Consider the following 17,614-nt stretch of genomic DNA (forward strand, 5'->3'; position numbering starts at 1 on the left):
CAATTTTTGGGGTGGCCGAGCCATCCCAAAATCGCTGTTAGGGGTGGCTCGACCACCCCCATTAGTTTTGGGGGTGGCTGATCCACCCCTGGTGGTGACTCAGCCACCTTTAGACACTTGACGGTGGTTGATCCACCCCTTTTTGGTAGTTTACTCCTAAAGGTGGTTCAAAATTGTCCCTAATTTTTTTTTAAAAAAATTTAATTTTGTTTTTTGTTTTTTATTTTTTTTATATTTTAATAATTTTTTTAATTATATGTATTTTTATAATTCTTACTTAATTTTATCGATTACCCTCTAAACATAACTTCAACTCTTTTTTTCTCCTCGATATTCACACTAAAAAAATACTCAAAAATGAATTGAGTTCAAAACCAAAAAAATGGCATTTCCGAACAAGGCCGGCTTTATCCCTGCACCAGTGTTTCCAACTTTCCGAGTTCTCAGCCGAAACTCTGAAGAAACATGGCCATATTGCTTTCCCTTTTCTTCATTTCTCTCTTTCTCTTCCTCTCATTCAAATTCATCACCGCTGATGGTAATTACACACAGGACCTCTCTCTCTCTCTCTGTCTCTCTCTGTAGTTTAATTTGGCTGGTGAAGATGGAATTTCCTAGCTCGCGTGGTTTAATTCGGTTTTTTTTTTTTTTCTTTTTCTTTTCTTCTGTAGGGGATTTCACTTTGACGTCGAAAAGGCATGTAAAGCGTGAAGAAATTGAAGACAAGGTAATAAATATAATTTTGATATAGGTAATTAAAATTTTCATTTCTTACACTGTATTATTGTTTTAGACCTTAATTAATACTTTTAGGCATTCTATTATAATGTTCTTCCAGGTTGTTTGGATTACTGGAGCTAGCCGAGGAATCGGTATGCAATTTTTATGTTATATATTTTGTATCAATGTCGAATACGGTTGGTCCTTTTGAATTTATGCTTATACAGAGAGCAATAGATGTTTTATGGTGATGATTGGATGTTCATGTTGATGGTTTTAATTTATTTATTTTTTATTTTTATGTTCAGTTCAAGTTATATATATATATTGGGTCGAACTTGTTTTTTTTTTTTTTTGATAAGTTATATTGGGTCGAACTTGTAACTTGTCAATGTATAAGTTATGTACAACTTTATTGAATTTCTATCTGCGTTTGCTTTTCAGAAGCTGATGTTTTTTTGAACTAATCTGAAGTCGGTTTATGGATATATTTTTTATGATAAGTGAAGTCGGTTTATGGATATTCATTCATGGTTGCTTTGAAATGTTCATCAGCGGCATTTGTTGTCATTGTTACTATAACCATTGTTTTTATCGCTACTATCATGGTGATGACAATTACTTTGGTTGTGTGAATTCGTTACTAATATTGGTGATTATGATGATATTTGTTGCTGTCAAAATTCACAAGTTTTGCTAAAGCGGTTTCATTGATTTTAATGAAGAAACAGTATTTTGTCTGATTTTGAACTTTGATGTGTTAGGAAATTACTAATTTGGCTTGCTACGGTGGGAGAAAATTATTGTTAACTGCCTTCTGGCCCAATTGATGATGTAGTTTCCACTCCTGAAAATGCAAAATAAAGTTTTGTTGAAAGTAAGGGTACTGTTTTGTGGCTTTTTGTTTTTACGCAAATGCAAAATACGGGCAGAGTGTTCAATATTTGATGGATAATTTCGCCTGTGAGCCAATGAAACACATCCCAAGTTTTAAGTTAAGATGTAAAAGTGATACAATTGGTGTGCCATGTGTCCTTTATGTCTGGAAAATACCACTATTGGTCCCCTTAATCATTTACCTTGAGGTAGCTTTAGAAAACTCTTCTTTGAGCCAATGAGTTGAAGTTTTCTTGTGGCAGAGTGGCAGACTATAACCATTGACTGAGGACATAAGACTGCTGCTATCCACATTTACTGTTGGTAGAGCTTATAGCCATTCTATGATTACAGTTTTATTAGGGCTTTTTAATTGGTGGTCTATTTATGGTTAAGATGTGACGTGTTCAGATTGGGAGTTGACAAAAACAGAAAAATTTGGGATTGTTGCTGGTTTCTGCTTATATCTATTCACATCTGCTTTCATGCCTAAAGATGGTGAGTTGAGTTAAGTGATGGCTGTTAAAGTATCCAACCTGAACACAAAAGCTTAACTTAAGCCTGTAGCTGCCTCATCTCTTCAGCATCATGTCTCTACACTTCACCATCTACAACACACACACCCATTTTTTCTTTTATTCGTCAGTTATTATCCGTTACAGATCCGTGCCCTTTTCTGCAAATCCTTGTTGGAAACCTTGCCCTGAAGTATCCCATAGCCTCCAAGGCCTCCTTTTCTGGCATACACCCCTCCACGTCCCCATGCTTTTGCAAGATCAAAACTCTAGAACTTCCCTACCAGTACACTACGGTCCCTTTGATTGTTCAAGAAAGCCAAACCCACTCCTCCCGAGGTCGCTCCCTGGCCACTTGCTTCACTTTGAACAAGACCCACGTTGACAAACTTGTTGAGAATCGCAAGAACCCAGTCTTGCAGATTGTGGTCTACACGGGGTAGAGAGGGACGCTGTGTGGATTGAGCAGTGGGAAGTTGTTGGGGATTGTTGCAGTGGAGGTGGATCTTCGCACGGCGGAGACGAGGGCTAGTAATATCCACAAGGGCTGGGTAAGCATCCCAAGGACCCAAACCATTTTTCTTCTGCTAGTTCAGCTTTGTTTGAGCTTCAAAAATGCAGATGATTTGATTAGTCCCAACAATTTAGCTGTTGGGTCCTCCTCTTCCTCTTCAACGAACACTTCTACGAGGTCTCTACACTTCTACAAGCAAGATATTTTTGTTTATTTAAATTTTATTTTAGTATTCTTGCTTCTCAAAATCAGAAAAAATTACTGGAGCCAAGCCAAGGTTTGAAACTTTGAAAGCGCAAACTTGAGCTCGAGTTTTATTTAGATGAGCAGAGCTTGAGCAACCAATACTCGGCTTGTTTTACTGCCTTATTTGAGACACAACGGGTTGAATGAATCAACTTAAATTAAAACAAAACAAACAGGGGCCTAGCACATGAAGTCCAAGATCCAACAAAGCAAGCTTTGATACCATGCTAAATCAACCAGCTGAAAGTATGAGCTAAACTTAAGTTAGTTGATGGTGAAACCAACCTGTTCATATGCCCATATAAAGTACCAACTGTTGTGGAATTCCTTAACAATAGCTATTTTAAGACCCTTTAGATAACCATGAACAAGAATTTGAGATCTGAGATGAAGCTTATTTCCACAACGGGTTGAATGAATCAACTGAAATCAAAACAAAACAAACAGGGGTCTAGCACATGAAGTTCAAGAACCAACAAAGCAAGCTTTGATACCATGCTAAATCAATAGAAGACGAGCAGCTTCAAAGCGGCATAATAAATGCATATATACATGCCTACTTACATACTCATCTATTGCATCTATCTTGATAGTTATATTTTTTGAAATGTTTAGCATCCAGGGGAAGGATGATATTTAGGTTCTAACCATTATGCTAAAAAGGGTTAAGTAATAGCTTGGTGGTTACCAGGGTTGTTACCATCTTTTGTTCCCAGGTTTGAACCTTACGTGTTATTTAATTTTTGAAACCATTAATCTGAGGATGTAGAGTGGGTTCGCCTATCTAGGTAGGCGGATTAGCACAATTAGATCTGAACCATGATAGCCTTACTGGGGGTTATGAAACTCCCAGAAAGTGGTTGAATCTGAGTGCTATTTACATGTATGGTTTCTTGGTAGAAAAGAACCTATATGAAAATTTCATTTTTCTTTTCTCTTTCGGTGAACCATCACCTAATAAATGGTATCTGTGCAGAAACAGACTTTGCCTTCTGGTGGAAAATTTTCTGTACACACAGCATTTTAAATTGTTCTAACTATAATGGTTGTGGCTTTGGTGTTCATAGCACTAAAGGCTTGATGGTATCCATGACCACTGGTGGTGATTTATCTAACCTGGTGAATACTGGCCAGATTACAGAAAGCAAGGTCCTATATTTGTTCCATTGGATTTTACTTTTTAGGGGAGTTCTTGTTTCCTCATTTCTTTCTCGCATCTTTTTCTTTTCCTTGAGTTGTTCTCATTGAGTTTCTTCTTTTATTCTTGTAAATGATGGATTGTAGAAGGAGAAGTCTGCATACATATTGTTTCTCGACATTTCTGTTTTCTTTAATAAAATCTAAATTACTTATCAAAATAGTAAAAACTAAAAATCGAGAATAAATCAGTACTAAGAGTTTATTCAAGCCTCATCTTCTGTTTCTTTTTGTGCAGTCAACATGTTGAGGACTTTGTTGTGGAATCCTTGTTATTTTTTTTAATAATCCCCATATTTATTTTTTCTTCTTGCCAACTATTGTTTTTACATAATAAGTGTTAGAATATTGGTTAAATAATTAAATTCACAATTTCTTATTAGCTTAAGCTCTTAAGACAACTGATGATTTAACATGGTATTAGAGTAGAGGTCTTGAGTTCGAACTCTAGCTCCATATTGTACTTTCCATTTAAGATAAATATTGCATGTATGAGATTCTATTTACTGAGGAGTTGATCCACGTGTAAGGAGGAATGCTAAATTTTAATTATATAATTTCATGCATTCCTATCAACTTAAGTTTTTGGGGCAATTGATAATTTAACAATCAATGTATCATCTCATTTTCCTGTTCTATTGTTGGGTGTGAAGGGGAGATTCTTGCTAAACAACTTGCAAGATTAGGTGCCAAGCTTATTCTTTCTGCACGGAATGAAGCTGAATTGGAGCGAGTCAAGAAGCAGCTCGTTGGTATACCCTTTCACTGAATCTTGACATAAGCTTTCAAATATTTGTTTTGATAAGAGCTTTCAAATATTTTCAAATATTGTACTCTTCTTATTATGTGGGTGGCATGCCTGTAGGTAAACATGCACCTGATGAAGTGAAGATTTTACCGTTGGATTTGACATCTGGTGAAGATTCTCTCAAAGAGGCTGTGGAGAAAGCAGAATCGTTTTTTCCGGGTGCTGGTGTTGATTATATGATCCATAATGCAGCTTTTGAGCGTCCTGTATGTGAGATATTGCTTCTATTTTCATTCAAAGTTGCATTCTGAAGCTAATTGGAAGCTGCTTTTTCATGTTAAAAGATTTGGAATATTTACACTGAAGTATCACTCAACAATCTTCCTATGCTGCAAACATGATGACATGAAATGTCTAGATTATCTCCTTAAATCGAAATTTATCAACTAGCAAAGGGAGCAGTCAAAGTAATTTGATTTGTGAATGGTGAATGTAGCATGTATCATACAGAAGGAGTGAAGCTTTCTTATTGGTATGTTAGTGCTCTTGGAGATTTGGTAGTGGTAATTGAATTATTCTTAGTGGTAGTCCTGTCCAGATTTCTCCTCCCTGCTTGCCAGCTATGGGTACAACCCTGATTGATCCCAATCTGATGTTCCCCTTTCCCTGTGGGTCAGTTTCTGGTGTTACCTAAACAAACCCAGCTGCTGGCTGTCCCCCGTTGGCCCAGTTGATGGTCCAGCTGCTTGCTCTTCTTCAGGTTTGTTGTGGGAGATAAGTCACACTGGTATAAAGGGGGTAGATCCTCCTCTGCCTTTTTTTGTTTGCGTGGAGTCAATTTGAGATTGACCCAGATCCTTGCTGGGTTTTGGATCTTTTCAATAGGAAGGGAGCCTTGATGTGTACTCCCCTAAGCTCCTATTCCTTGACTGCAGTGGGGAAATATGGTCGTCTCAGGTCGAAGCATTCGAATTGGGTTTTGCAAACAGCAAAGAAATTCATCGTGTAGTGGGGTCCGTGTGTGGGCTATGAGGAGCAATTTATGGTGATTTTGATAGTTATTGAAGCCAATCGTTCTCATACGGTGTTGGGTTCCACTTCTAAAGGCAATAGGGAGTGAAAAAGATTGGAATGCTCTATAAATTATGATTCTAAATTTGAGACTTCTAGCTGTGCAAGTGGAAAGGAGAGGGGTTATTCAATTTTTAATGAAGCCTAAGATCTTATCTTGGATTGTGAAAGGGCTGAATGAGGGGGATAAATGCCTAAGGGTGAGAGATTTACTTAGAGATTGGAAAGTTGACGTTGTTTGCTTTCAAGAAACCAAGTTGGAGGTTACGTCTCATAGTGTAGTGTGTAGTTTGTGGGGTTTCCATCATGTGGATTGATGTTGTTTGGATTCCAGAGGGGCTTCGGGTGGTGTTTTCTTTATGTGGAATAGGAGGATAGTGGAAGAGATCGACAAGTGTGTGAGGGAGTTCACGCTGGGTGTTACCTTTAGAAATGTTGAAGATCATAGTACTTGGGCTTTTGCAGGTATCTTTGGCCCTAATGCTGATAGGGATAGAAGGCTAATCTGGGATGAGTTGGTCGGCTTGTTTAGTTGGTGGAACTTACCTTGGTGTATTGAAGGTGATTTTAATGTCACCCAGTTTCGTAGTGAGAGATCTGGTGTAGCACGCTTGTGCCCAACTATGATGGAATTCTCTCATTTCATTTTTTATCAGGGCCTGATGGACCCCTCTTTTGTTGGTGGTACTTTTACTTGGTTGAATAATCGGGAGTCTCCCTCTTTGTCTAGAATTGACAGATTTCTTGTTTTCCCGACTTTGGAAGCACAATTTATGGGTTTGTCCTAGAGAAGGCTTCCTAGGCTATGCTCGGATCATTTCCCAATTCTCCTTGATTGTGGTGACTTTCATAGGGGAAGTAGGTGCTTCAAATTTGAAAACATGTGGCTGACGTCCGAGGGTTTTGTGGATAGGGTGAAACAATAGTGGGACAAATCGAGGAGGTGAGTTGGAGGGAGAAATCGAGGGTGTTGTGGTTAAGGGAGGGTGATAAGCACAATTTTTTTTTTCACCAAGTGGCCAACTCCAATAGGAGGAAGAACTCCATTGATTCCTTGTTGATTGATGGCACACTTTCTTCTAGCCGGGTGGGAGATAAGCGAGCACATTGTCCAGTTTTATAAATAGTTGTATGCTGAGCAATTCAGCTAGCGGCCTTTGTTGGATGGTCTTTTATTTGATTCTATTGGGGAGGTTGAGTCTATTTGGTTGGAGAGAAGATTTGAGGAAAGGAAGGTGTTGGGAGGTAGTGAAAGTAATGAATGGTGACAATGCGTATGGCCATGATGGTTTCTCTATGGTGTTCTTCCAAGCTTGCTGGGATGTGTTAAATGAAGACATTATGAAGGTCTTTCGTGACTAACATGCTAGTGGTAAGTTCGAAAGGAGCCCTAATGCTACATTCATTTCTCTTATTCAGAAGATTCCAGAGGCTGTTGATCCCAAATACTTTCGCCCGATTAGCCTTGTGAGTCGCATTTACAAAATTATTGCTAAGAGGTGTTGAAGAAGACCCTAGATCCTGTTCTTATTGCTATTTGTAAGTCCCAAAATGCCTTCATATGGGGTAGGCAGATCTTAGATCCTATTCTTATTGCCAATGAATGCCTTGATAGTAGAATAAGATGTGGGGAGCCAGGTATCCTCTACAAGTTGGACTTAGAAAAAGCCTATGATCATTTTAACTGGGATTTTCTAATGTACATGCTGAGGAGGTGTGGTTTTGGGGGGACTCGGTTTTAGTGGATGGCACTCCCATTGGTTTTTTTGGTAGTTCCTGCGGTTTGAGACAAGGGGACCTTTTGTCCCCTAGGTTGTTCATCATTGTGATGGATGCGTTGGGTAGGATGATTTTCTGCAGCATTTTTTGAGGGACTACTATCTAGCTTCTCTGTGGGGACAGGGATTGATATTTCTCATCTTCTATTTGCGAATGATACTTTGATTTTCAATAGGGCTGACCTAAATCCTCTAAGACATCTACCGTGCTTGTTTTTATGTTTTAAAGCTGTCTCGGGCTTGAAGGTTAACTTGGATAAGTTAGTTTTGGTTCCTGTGGATGATGTTGTTGATGTGGATGGGTTGGTAGGTATTATTATGGGTTATGGGGTTTCCCCAATGCCTATGAAGTATCTTGGTCTTCCATTGGGGGCCTCCTATAAAACCAAGTCTATTTGGAACGGCATTATTGAAAAGATAGAGTTGCTTGAGTAGTTGGAAAATGTTGTATTTGTCTAATGATGGTAGGGTTACCTTTATAAAGAGTACACTTTTCAATTTTCCTATGTTCTTCATGTTCCTCTTTCCTCTTCTTGCGGGTGTTGCAAACCCTATTAAGAAGCTTTAATGTGATTTCCTTTGGGGTGGGCTAGGGGGCGAGTTCAAGTATCACCTAGTAAGTTGGTCCAAGGTTTGTTTTCCGATCTCTGAAGGAGGGTTGGGGGTTCAAAACTTGTTGATATTCAATCGAGCTCTCTTAGGGAAATGACTATGGTGCTATGTGCATGAGAGAGAGGCTTGGTGGAGATTGGTGGTAGACTCTAAATTCGGCAGTTTGTGGGGGTGAGTGGTGTTTTAATGAGCCTCTTATGACGTATGGAGTGGGTTTATGGAAGTATATTAGGAGGGGTTGGGAGAAGTTCTCTAGCCATACCAAATTTGAGATGGGAGATGGCTTCAAGGCCAGTTTCTGGCATGATCTTTGTTGTGGGAATATGGCTCTAAGGGGCGCTTTTCCAGATTTATTTGGCATTGTGTGTGCGAAGGATGTTTTTGTTGCGGCTCACTTGAAGTTTTCGAGTGCCTCCACTCAATGGAGTGTAAGCCTTGTTAGATCGGCTCATGATTGTGATGTGGATGTCATTGCCTCTTTGTTCAATGTGTGGCATTCAGCTATAGTGAGATGGAAAAGTGAAGACAAACTTTTGTGGATCCCTTCCAAAAGAGGTGTGTTCATTGTTAGATCCTTCTACAATGAATTTGCTCACACTGATAGCTTACGTTTCTATTGGAAGAGTGTTTGGCGGACTAAGGTTCCTTCGAGGGCAGCCTTTTTTGCTTGGTCGGCAGCTCTAGGAAAGATTTATACTATGGATAATCTAAGAAGACGGCGTGTCATCATGGTTGATAAGTATTGTATGTGTAGAAGGAATGGGGAGTTCGTGGACCATTTTCTCCTCCATTGTGAGGTTGCCGGTGCCTTATGGGATGCTTTCTTCAGTCGATTTGGGTTGCCTTCTAGATGAATAGTCAACTTATATGCGTGTTGGTGGATTGTTGGGAGCGTTTGGAGTGTTGATATGTGGAAGATGGTACCTACCTTCATGCCTCTTGTGGTGTCTATGGAGGGAAATGGATGATAGAAGTTTTGAGGACCGTGAGAGGACTTTGGAGTAGCTTAACTCTTTTTTTTTTTTCCCTATACTTTGTATCTTTGGACAATAACTTTTATTTTTTTCTTCAGTGATTAGTTCTCATGATTTTCTTGTTTTCTTTTTTTCCTCTAATTAGGTGCTTTCTTATATATACTTCCTGTGTATCTGGGGCCGCCTTACGCTTTTAATGATATCTCTGTTACTTTAAAAAAAAAAAAAAAAAAGAATAATAAGATGTAAGTTGAAGATGCGGTATTTTAAAAAGGCAAAATGCTTCTGAGAACATTCTATGTCTTTAAAGCATGCATATATATTTCTTAATTCACTAAATTTCTTAATATATTTACTTCTATGTTGTAGATGTGATTTATTACCTTTTTCGCTATATATTTGTAATACATTTACACATTTTATGTTTTCCCAGAAAACTTCAGCTTTGGATGTTACCGAGGAAAGCCTTAAGGTATCACAAGGGTGTCCTTGGGCAGTACTGATGGTTAGACCTGGTCTGGTCTTTGGACATTGCTGTTGCTACTAATTATTGGGCCATCTGTTCCCTATATAGAAGACAGAAATTGAGTCTAACCATCAGGACAAATTTACCCAGGGTTTCTAAATTATGTTTGGTCCTTTTTTGTTTATACTACCTTTCTGAAGTATCATATTACTCTCTCGTGAAAGTAGCAAACATTCAATGTAAATGTTCTGGGGACAATGTCGCTGACACGGCTCCTGGTGCCTTTCATGCTAAAGCAGGGGAGGGGTCATTTTGTTGTGGTATGTGGAAATTAATGTTCTATCAATGTCTATTTTTGGCACCAATTTCTATATAAGAATATATTGGATGATATTTACTTAATGTTGTGAGACTTGCCCCATGGCTTTGATTAGCTGAATTTATCAATTAACCAGGACACCTTATGGATTGACATCCTCTGAAGAAAGAAAACTATTGCAGACATGTTACTCATCTAAGATTAGTTAGTAATTGGTCGTTTATGTTTACTAAGCGTGACCCAGGATTTTTCTGTCGAGTTGTGCTGGTTGATAGGCAAGTTGCCTGACTACACAGAGCTGAATCCAATTTATTTTCTTGATATGCACTTATACATGCAGATGAGCAGTGCTGCAGGAAAGACACCTGCACCAGGTCAGGCAGTATACTCAGCTTCTAAATATGCTCTAAATGGATACTTTCACACCTTGCGCTCTGAGGTATGCTTGTAACTTCTTTCTTGAGGGATAAGAATGCAAATTACACAGTTCTTCAACTATATATTTGCGATCTTTGTTTTACAAGGTAACTCGTTGAATTGAAGCAGTTGTCAATGATTGGATAAATAGCCAAGGCTTGAGATTGTGAGATACCTGTACCAGTTGGAATGTCTTAACTGTGAGCCAAATGGGACTATGTCAATGGTCTTTGGACCAAATAGCATCTCCTTCCCCTATAAAACAAGGGGTGGAGGGTGAGATCATGGGTACAGATGAATAAAAAGGCTCATCGCTATAAATATTCCGAGATAAGCTATACTTGATGAAAAACTTGCATTTGTCACAAATTCATACCAATCAACAGAATTATTTGAATTTTGATGTATTATAACTGGAGTTAACAATTTAGATAATATGTCCAAATCAAGGTCCAAGGTTCAACCCCTCTTGGGTGCAAACAATCCCTTGGGGCCACACCCCCTGGTGAAAAGCCAGCGATTTACCTAGTTCCATGTATGGAAACTTCATAGGGTGCGGTGCACGGGACCAAGGTTTACTTTGCAGGGGTGGGTCCGAAGGGCCCTGCCTTGTAGAGGTTTTCCGATGTAAAAAAAGAAGAAGATAATATGTCCAAATCCATTTCTTGTTGATTGAAAGGAATTCCTGTGCCCCAATGAACAAAGTAAATATGCCTAATAACAAGCATAGGAAATAACATAGTAGTATCCGATTCATGGGGTTCAATTGTGTATAAAGTGTGTGAACTGTATTCTCCCATAAAAAATGTTTGTATGTAGACTATATTATTCCACTAGTGTACAGGTTGACTTTGATGTCAATACATTTTCCCACTGGACCTATTGGAGATGATCTTAGCCCTTTACCATAAATCTAATGATTTACCATTTATTTCATACTTCAATGTAAGTGGACTAGAATGATTTTCCACTATTTTGATCAGCCATAAATTTTGTACAAGGTCTAGTTGAGCTAGTTAGTGCTGTATGTGATGAAGTATTTTTAGAAAGCGTTATTGTTTGGGACTTCATTCCCCTTACCGTTTGGGATTTTGTTTGAAAACTTCTGCTAAGAAATGCTATAGTATTATCTTAAGAACTGTAAAGATCAATTATTGAGGTTTTGGGCCAGTCTTTCCTCCAGACTTATCTAGGGTAATGCTAGACAGAAAATAATCTTTACCTTGTAGGTGATAATAGTGGATATCCAGGCCTAATAGCAATCACACAGTGCATCATGCTTAGGGTTGGGTGGTTTTCCCTGATATTAAAATGTTGATGTTTATTTTTGGTCCGTGTGGTTTGGGGTTTTGACAAATAGCTTAATGAGTTTTAAAATGTGATTAATCACTCCCTAGGGCAAGGTAAAAAAAAGGGTCCTTACTGTTAGAAAAGTTGACAGAATCCGTTAATGTGCCACATCAATTCCAAATTCCAATCATAGTGTGACACGGGTCACCATAAAATTTTTTGACACACACATGACCGCCCCCTATGTTTTGTTATTCATATATATATATATAGTTTTTTAATAATTCTTTTTATTTTGTATTGCAAGTGATGTGTGACACTATAATTGGTGCTGATCTGGCACATTAACAGATTTTGTCAACTTTTTTAACAGTAGGGACCGCATTTTTATTTTTATTTTTATTTTTATTTTTCGCTTAACCTAGGGAGTGATTAATCACTTTTTAAAACTCAGGGAGTTATTTGTCAAAATCTCAAAACACATGGACAGCATTTATCCCAAAATTAGAGTTCATAATGATAAAGTTAAAAACTGCTCTGTAAGGAATATGCTCTTTTCTGCATTTGTACTTTTGTAGGCTGCATTTATACTGTGTGCTGTATCAGCACCCTAAGGTTTCATATTTCTTAGCAGGAAAGAAAATTGGAAATGAAAAATGAAAAACTGTCCAAGTTATTTATTCGTTATTGTATTTTATGTCTTTTGAATTAAATTTATACAACAACAGTGTCAGCTTATTAATGTTACTGTTGTCGTTAAATTTCTTCATTTTCTGTGCTTCTCACATGCTTGTTACAATTTTCATGATTGCAGCTCTTCCAGAAAGGAATTAAGGTGACTGTTGTCTGTCCTGGGCCAATAGAAACGTCCAATGATTCCGGGATAAAAACCTCAGAAAAGAAGGGTTCTTCTGAGGTCAGTTATTGTCATAATGTTATTTATTATATTAATAGTATAATACTTTTTCTTGCTATTGTTGGTTCTCTCCCTCTCCCTACCGACTGTACAATTTCATCCAAATTGGAATTGGTAAGAGGATGGATCCTATCCTTTATTGAATAAATTAAATATTGAACGCAAGCTAGGCTTTACACATCATAATAGAGAAGATTGAAGACTCTTGCTCGGTTGTATATGTTTTATGTAAAGTTTGACGTCACTAGATTAGTCTCAAAGTTTGGTTATGTTAGGGTAGAAGAAAATTGAATCTCTAAAGTCTAAATCACTCAAGTCGAAAAGGAAAAGGATTTACAAGACCATACATAATTTATCCATTGTATGCTTTTGGTTGTACCCATTGTTATGCTTTGATACCTGCCAGAAAAGAAAGGATTGGGATTTGGGACCACCATCTGATGGGCCCCATTTATAATACATCTAGAATCTTTTGCCTTGTTTTACTTATATGCTTCCTAATTAAGAGGGTTGGACTCCCTTCTTTTTGTGCTCTGTAATATGTTTTCGTGTAGATGCTTGCAATATTTCAGGGCTATGGATGTAAAAACTGATGTAACTTGACATAACTATGGTTTCTCTAGAAGGAGGATGAAAAAAATAGCAGACAGTTCAGTTACATTTTTATTTTATTTATTTAACATGAAAAGGAACTCATGAGCTTCATTATATACCTAGTTTGAGCCCTTATGTAGAGCTTTCTTCTGCCAAACTTAGACATGCCAAAACACACCTAATCTAATCCTTATTCATGGTTAGACTTTGTTAGATCACCAATTATTCCAAAAGCTTAATTTATATATTATTTTCTTCATTACACAGAAGCGTGTGTCATCGGAACGATGTGCTGAGCTCACTATTATTGCTTTCACCCATGGTTTAAAGGAAGTTTGGATAGCATATCAGGTATATGCATTGGTATTAGCAATAATTCACCTCTGTAACATGTGTACATAAGTTTATATTGCATCGTGCCCCTACTCTATTAACTATGATAATCGGATGATTTAGGTTTATAAGACCGCTATAAGATCTGGAACTGCTTGTTACACTTAAAGCAAAAGCAATACTAGAGGAAAAAAAAACAGAGAAAACCTTGTTGCAAGACTATATATGCGCTATTTAAATGTTTATGCATTTTTTACCTGAGAGAAGACATACAGTTGGATTGCAGTCGGTCTAGATAAGAACAAAGACTTAAATAACTGTGAAAATATGTTGTGCCTAATTATCTGTTTTCTTAAATTTTTGAGATATTTATGAATTATGATTTTTGGCATCATGATGAACACACATAATGCTAATGTCTATACAGTGCTTATCATGTGCAAATTAGTCGTAGGTGTTAGATCATTTCTTTGGTTATCTAGCTTTTTAGATCTCAACTTCTTTATTTGTAGCTTTGAGTAGTTGAGTGGTCCCTAACATAGTGTAGACTTGCTGCAACATAGATTTACTGGGTTTAGTAAGCCCAAATGGATGGTTTCTTTGCGGCTATAATATATAAGTATCTAGATTGAAAGAAATAATAGAATTTCCAAATTTGGATTCAATCAGGTTCACTATTATTAGCAGGGACTACATCCCTGTTGGTTTTGGACCTTGACGCTTTCGAGGCATCCGCTTTCTGAGGTTGAGAGGCAATAAATGACAGTTAAAAATATTAAAGAAAACATGTGAGAGATGGCATTTGGCACTTATTGGAATAGGTTGAAGGAAATTTCCTCCAAACCAATTTGGAGGAAATTTGTGTCCTTCAAAATATAACAGCAGCTTGTGAGCTTACGAGCTGAGTATCTTAGTGCTCAAGCTTCACACATTAATTCAAATGAGCTTAAAGTGGGCTTGGAGCTCAGCTCATTTTGCTTGATAAACATGAGCCGAGCCGAGCCGAGCTGTGGACTAAGTTTTGACTGAGCTGATAACAGCGGAAAAGGCTCATTGACAGCCCTATGCAAATGCTTCTATTGGATGGCCACAAATTGTCAAAGATTTCTTTGAGAAATCTTGGGGAGAGTTATTTTAAATTGAAAAGAACAAATATTCTTAGTATTGTAGACATGGCTGGGAGGTCTTAAAAATACGTCTGAATAAGTATTGCCAACAAAATTCCAGTAGAAGCACCTGAACTACTTTGGGATTGATAGGTTCAGGAGGGACGCATGTTCAGGCATCGAGTATAATGTAAATCATTGTTATATGAGGTGGTAAAGGATCCACTGACAGACTGGTGATCTCCAGACATCTATGCTTTTATCCCTTGGACCTTCTCTTGGACTCCTAAATGGCGAAGGCCCACCTTTACGCGGAATGGCCTGCAACTAAGAGTGCTGTTAGGATTCCACCTGGATAATTTCTTTCTTCTCTTGGCTCTTTTCCCCTCCTCCTTTAGGACTTCTTTTTTCATTAATTATTTTGTTAATTTGTTCTCGTTTCCTTTTGAGGTGACTACCATTTTCTTATTATGATAATCATGTAAGGCAGAAGATATTTTAGCCATCTGGTCTGAAGACATGAAATATTCTTAGGCTTCAATATCCTCTACTTTGGTGAATATGAGCATTTAGATAAAAATAAAGTATACTTCAAAAATATGAAATCATTAATCAAGACATATAAGAAAAGTCTTTTGATTGCAACCACAAGACTGGCTGTGCACAGTACTCCAAATTTCCTTATTTTAGTGCTTTTTATAACAAGTATAGGAAACATACTCTTCTTCTTTGTTAGAATATTCAACCAAATGATTGTACATTGTCATTATCACTGGCATATTTTTTTTATGTAAAAACCCAACGGTTTTGGTTATCTCGTGCAGCCTGTGCTTGCTGTTATGTATGCGGTGCAGTACATGCCAACCTTTGGCTATTGGCTCATGGACAAGGTATTTTCTATACCTTCATTCAATACTGTCCATAAGATATGTATGACATAAAAAGGAACCATCTTATACTCCTATTACAGCGTTGTGGATCAAATAGACGTTGGACGAAAAGTTCATTCTTATAAATCCAATACAGCTAACAATTACTATGAACTGTCTTTGAATTACTGGGTTATTTTCCTATACTGTTTACCTTGATTTAATCAAATACTTGATAAAAATTTGTAGATCGGTGGGAATCGAGTAGAAGCTGCTGCACAGAAGGGAAACACTTATTCATTGAGCTTACTGTTTGGGAAAAAGAAGGCAGCATAGAAAGCTGTCTACAATGTACTAGATAGCCAATAAATGCAACTTCTTCTATAGAATCTGTGTAATTCATGAATCAACAAAAAATTTTATACAGACAGGTCGAATTCTGACGAAATACCAGAAACGAGTCAAAGATGGTTTGGAAGGTGATAGTTATGTTGGTGGAGACCATGGTGTCATGATATTGTGCAACAATGTAGTCTAGGCCAGGCCAACTTGTAGGTGCGGCCACTTCATTTTATAATTTTCAAATGAGTGGATAACTCAATATTGCAATCAAGTGGATCTCTGCAAGTTTTTAGGAGTCGTGAACCTGTGTTTACAGGTTTTGAGTGAAACAGATTTGGATGTCATTTGTGAACACTAACTGACCCATTAGTATCTTGTACATGAAAAGGGCATTTGAAAACATCAAGTTCTCTTATTCTACACAAAGAATGCACCATTAAAATCATCATCATTAGAATGATTCAAGGTCGAGGGAACCTAAAGAGAAATAACAGGAAACATGGCTTGAATGGAAGTACGTATGAGAAGTAGAACTACCGCGATGATCGAAAGGACAGCCCATGTAGTGAATTAATGTTGCTTCAAGGTTGCCTTCCACTTGTTGCTGAAAGTATTCATGTTTTCACAAGGATGAGTAAAATAGATAGTCCGGTTTTAGTTAATTTGCTCTTTGTACCTATAGAGGTCACGAGGTTGACTTGACCCTAATTCTTTGTGGAACTCTTTCTTCTCTTTCAATGAATTCTTACATACCCAAAAAGAAAAAGATATATTGAGAGATATTTATTTTTTATTTTTTTGGAAAAATCAAATTCAGTTCCTAAATTTTTGTGCAATTTCGATTTCGATAATTAGGTCATTAGGTTTTTACCTCAGTTTTAATTAGGTTATTCCATCAACCTTTTTTCAATTAATTAACAATGTGGCACATCATACTACTAAGTTGATTACACTTGGCTCGAACATGTCATGTGCCAGCATTATGTTTTCGTGGTAAATCTGCCCTAAATTAAAACTTCAAGTAATTTTTTTTTTTTTTTAAAGCAAAATAAAACATAAAACATAAAATTATTTTATTTTTTTATTTAAAAAAGAAAAGAAAAGAAAAAGAGGTGTAATAGTTGTGAGGGGTGGCTGACGACCCCTTTGTAAGGAGAGGGAGGCTAGATGTTCTCCTACTTCCACACGAATGAGGCTTGAGAGGCAGTGCTGGAGTACGTGGAGTTGGCTTGGTAGGCTGTAGGAAAGAAATCGCTTTGTCGAGAGGAAATCAAGTGGCTCGTAAGCCTCATTAGTTTAATCATGATGAATTTGTAATTTATGGTAGATTTTCCATGTGGAAGAGCATTTGGGAACAATCCTTGAATCCTTGAGGTTTAACATTTTATCAAATCACTCATTAGGGTTCAAAATCAATCAAATCAATCATTAAAGTTTAATTTGTTATCAAATCATTATTGGTCTAAATATAAATGCAAGTTGCAAGTGATTGGGGCCGGGAACAATATAGTATCAGACATTGAGGTTTAACATTTTATCAAATCACTCGTTAGGGTTTAAAATTGATCGAATCAATCCTTAAGGTTTAATTTGTTATCAAATCACTCATTCTGTCCCATTTCTATTTGCTTTTTTAATGGAATGCCACATCATACCCAATAGTCCACATATGTATATAGTGCACAATTAGATTTACCACATCAATTACATG

At 37.3% G+C, this 17,614-nt stretch overlaps 1 protein-coding gene across 1 annotated transcript; it reads left to right on the top strand.

Moving 5' to 3' along the window:
• Positions 1-375: 375 nt before the first annotated feature.
• LOC132172660 (NAD(P)-binding Rossmann-fold superfamily protein) lies at positions 376-16,675 on the top strand. The gene is made up of 12 exons (XM_059584197.2): positions 376-538; positions 672-727; positions 839-872; positions 4,722-4,820; positions 4,934-5,082; positions 9,685-9,723; positions 9,945-10,037; positions 10,377-10,475; positions 12,558-12,659; positions 13,521-13,604; positions 15,517-15,582; positions 15,811-16,675. Exons 1-12 carry the CDS (start codon positions 466-468, stop codon positions 15,895-15,897), a joined length of 981 nt encoding a protein of 326 aa, XP_059440180.2. The 5' UTR covers positions 376-465; the 3' UTR covers positions 15,898-16,675.
• Positions 16,676-17,614: the final 939 nt, after the last annotated feature.

The sequence above is a fragment of the Corylus avellana genome, chromosome 1 (genome assembly GCF_965113065.1).
Source record: "Corylus avellana chromosome 1, dhCorAvel1.hap1.2, whole genome shotgun sequence".
In the NCBI taxonomy this organism is placed as follows: Eukaryota; Viridiplantae; Streptophyta; class Magnoliopsida; order Fagales; family Betulaceae; genus Corylus; species Corylus avellana.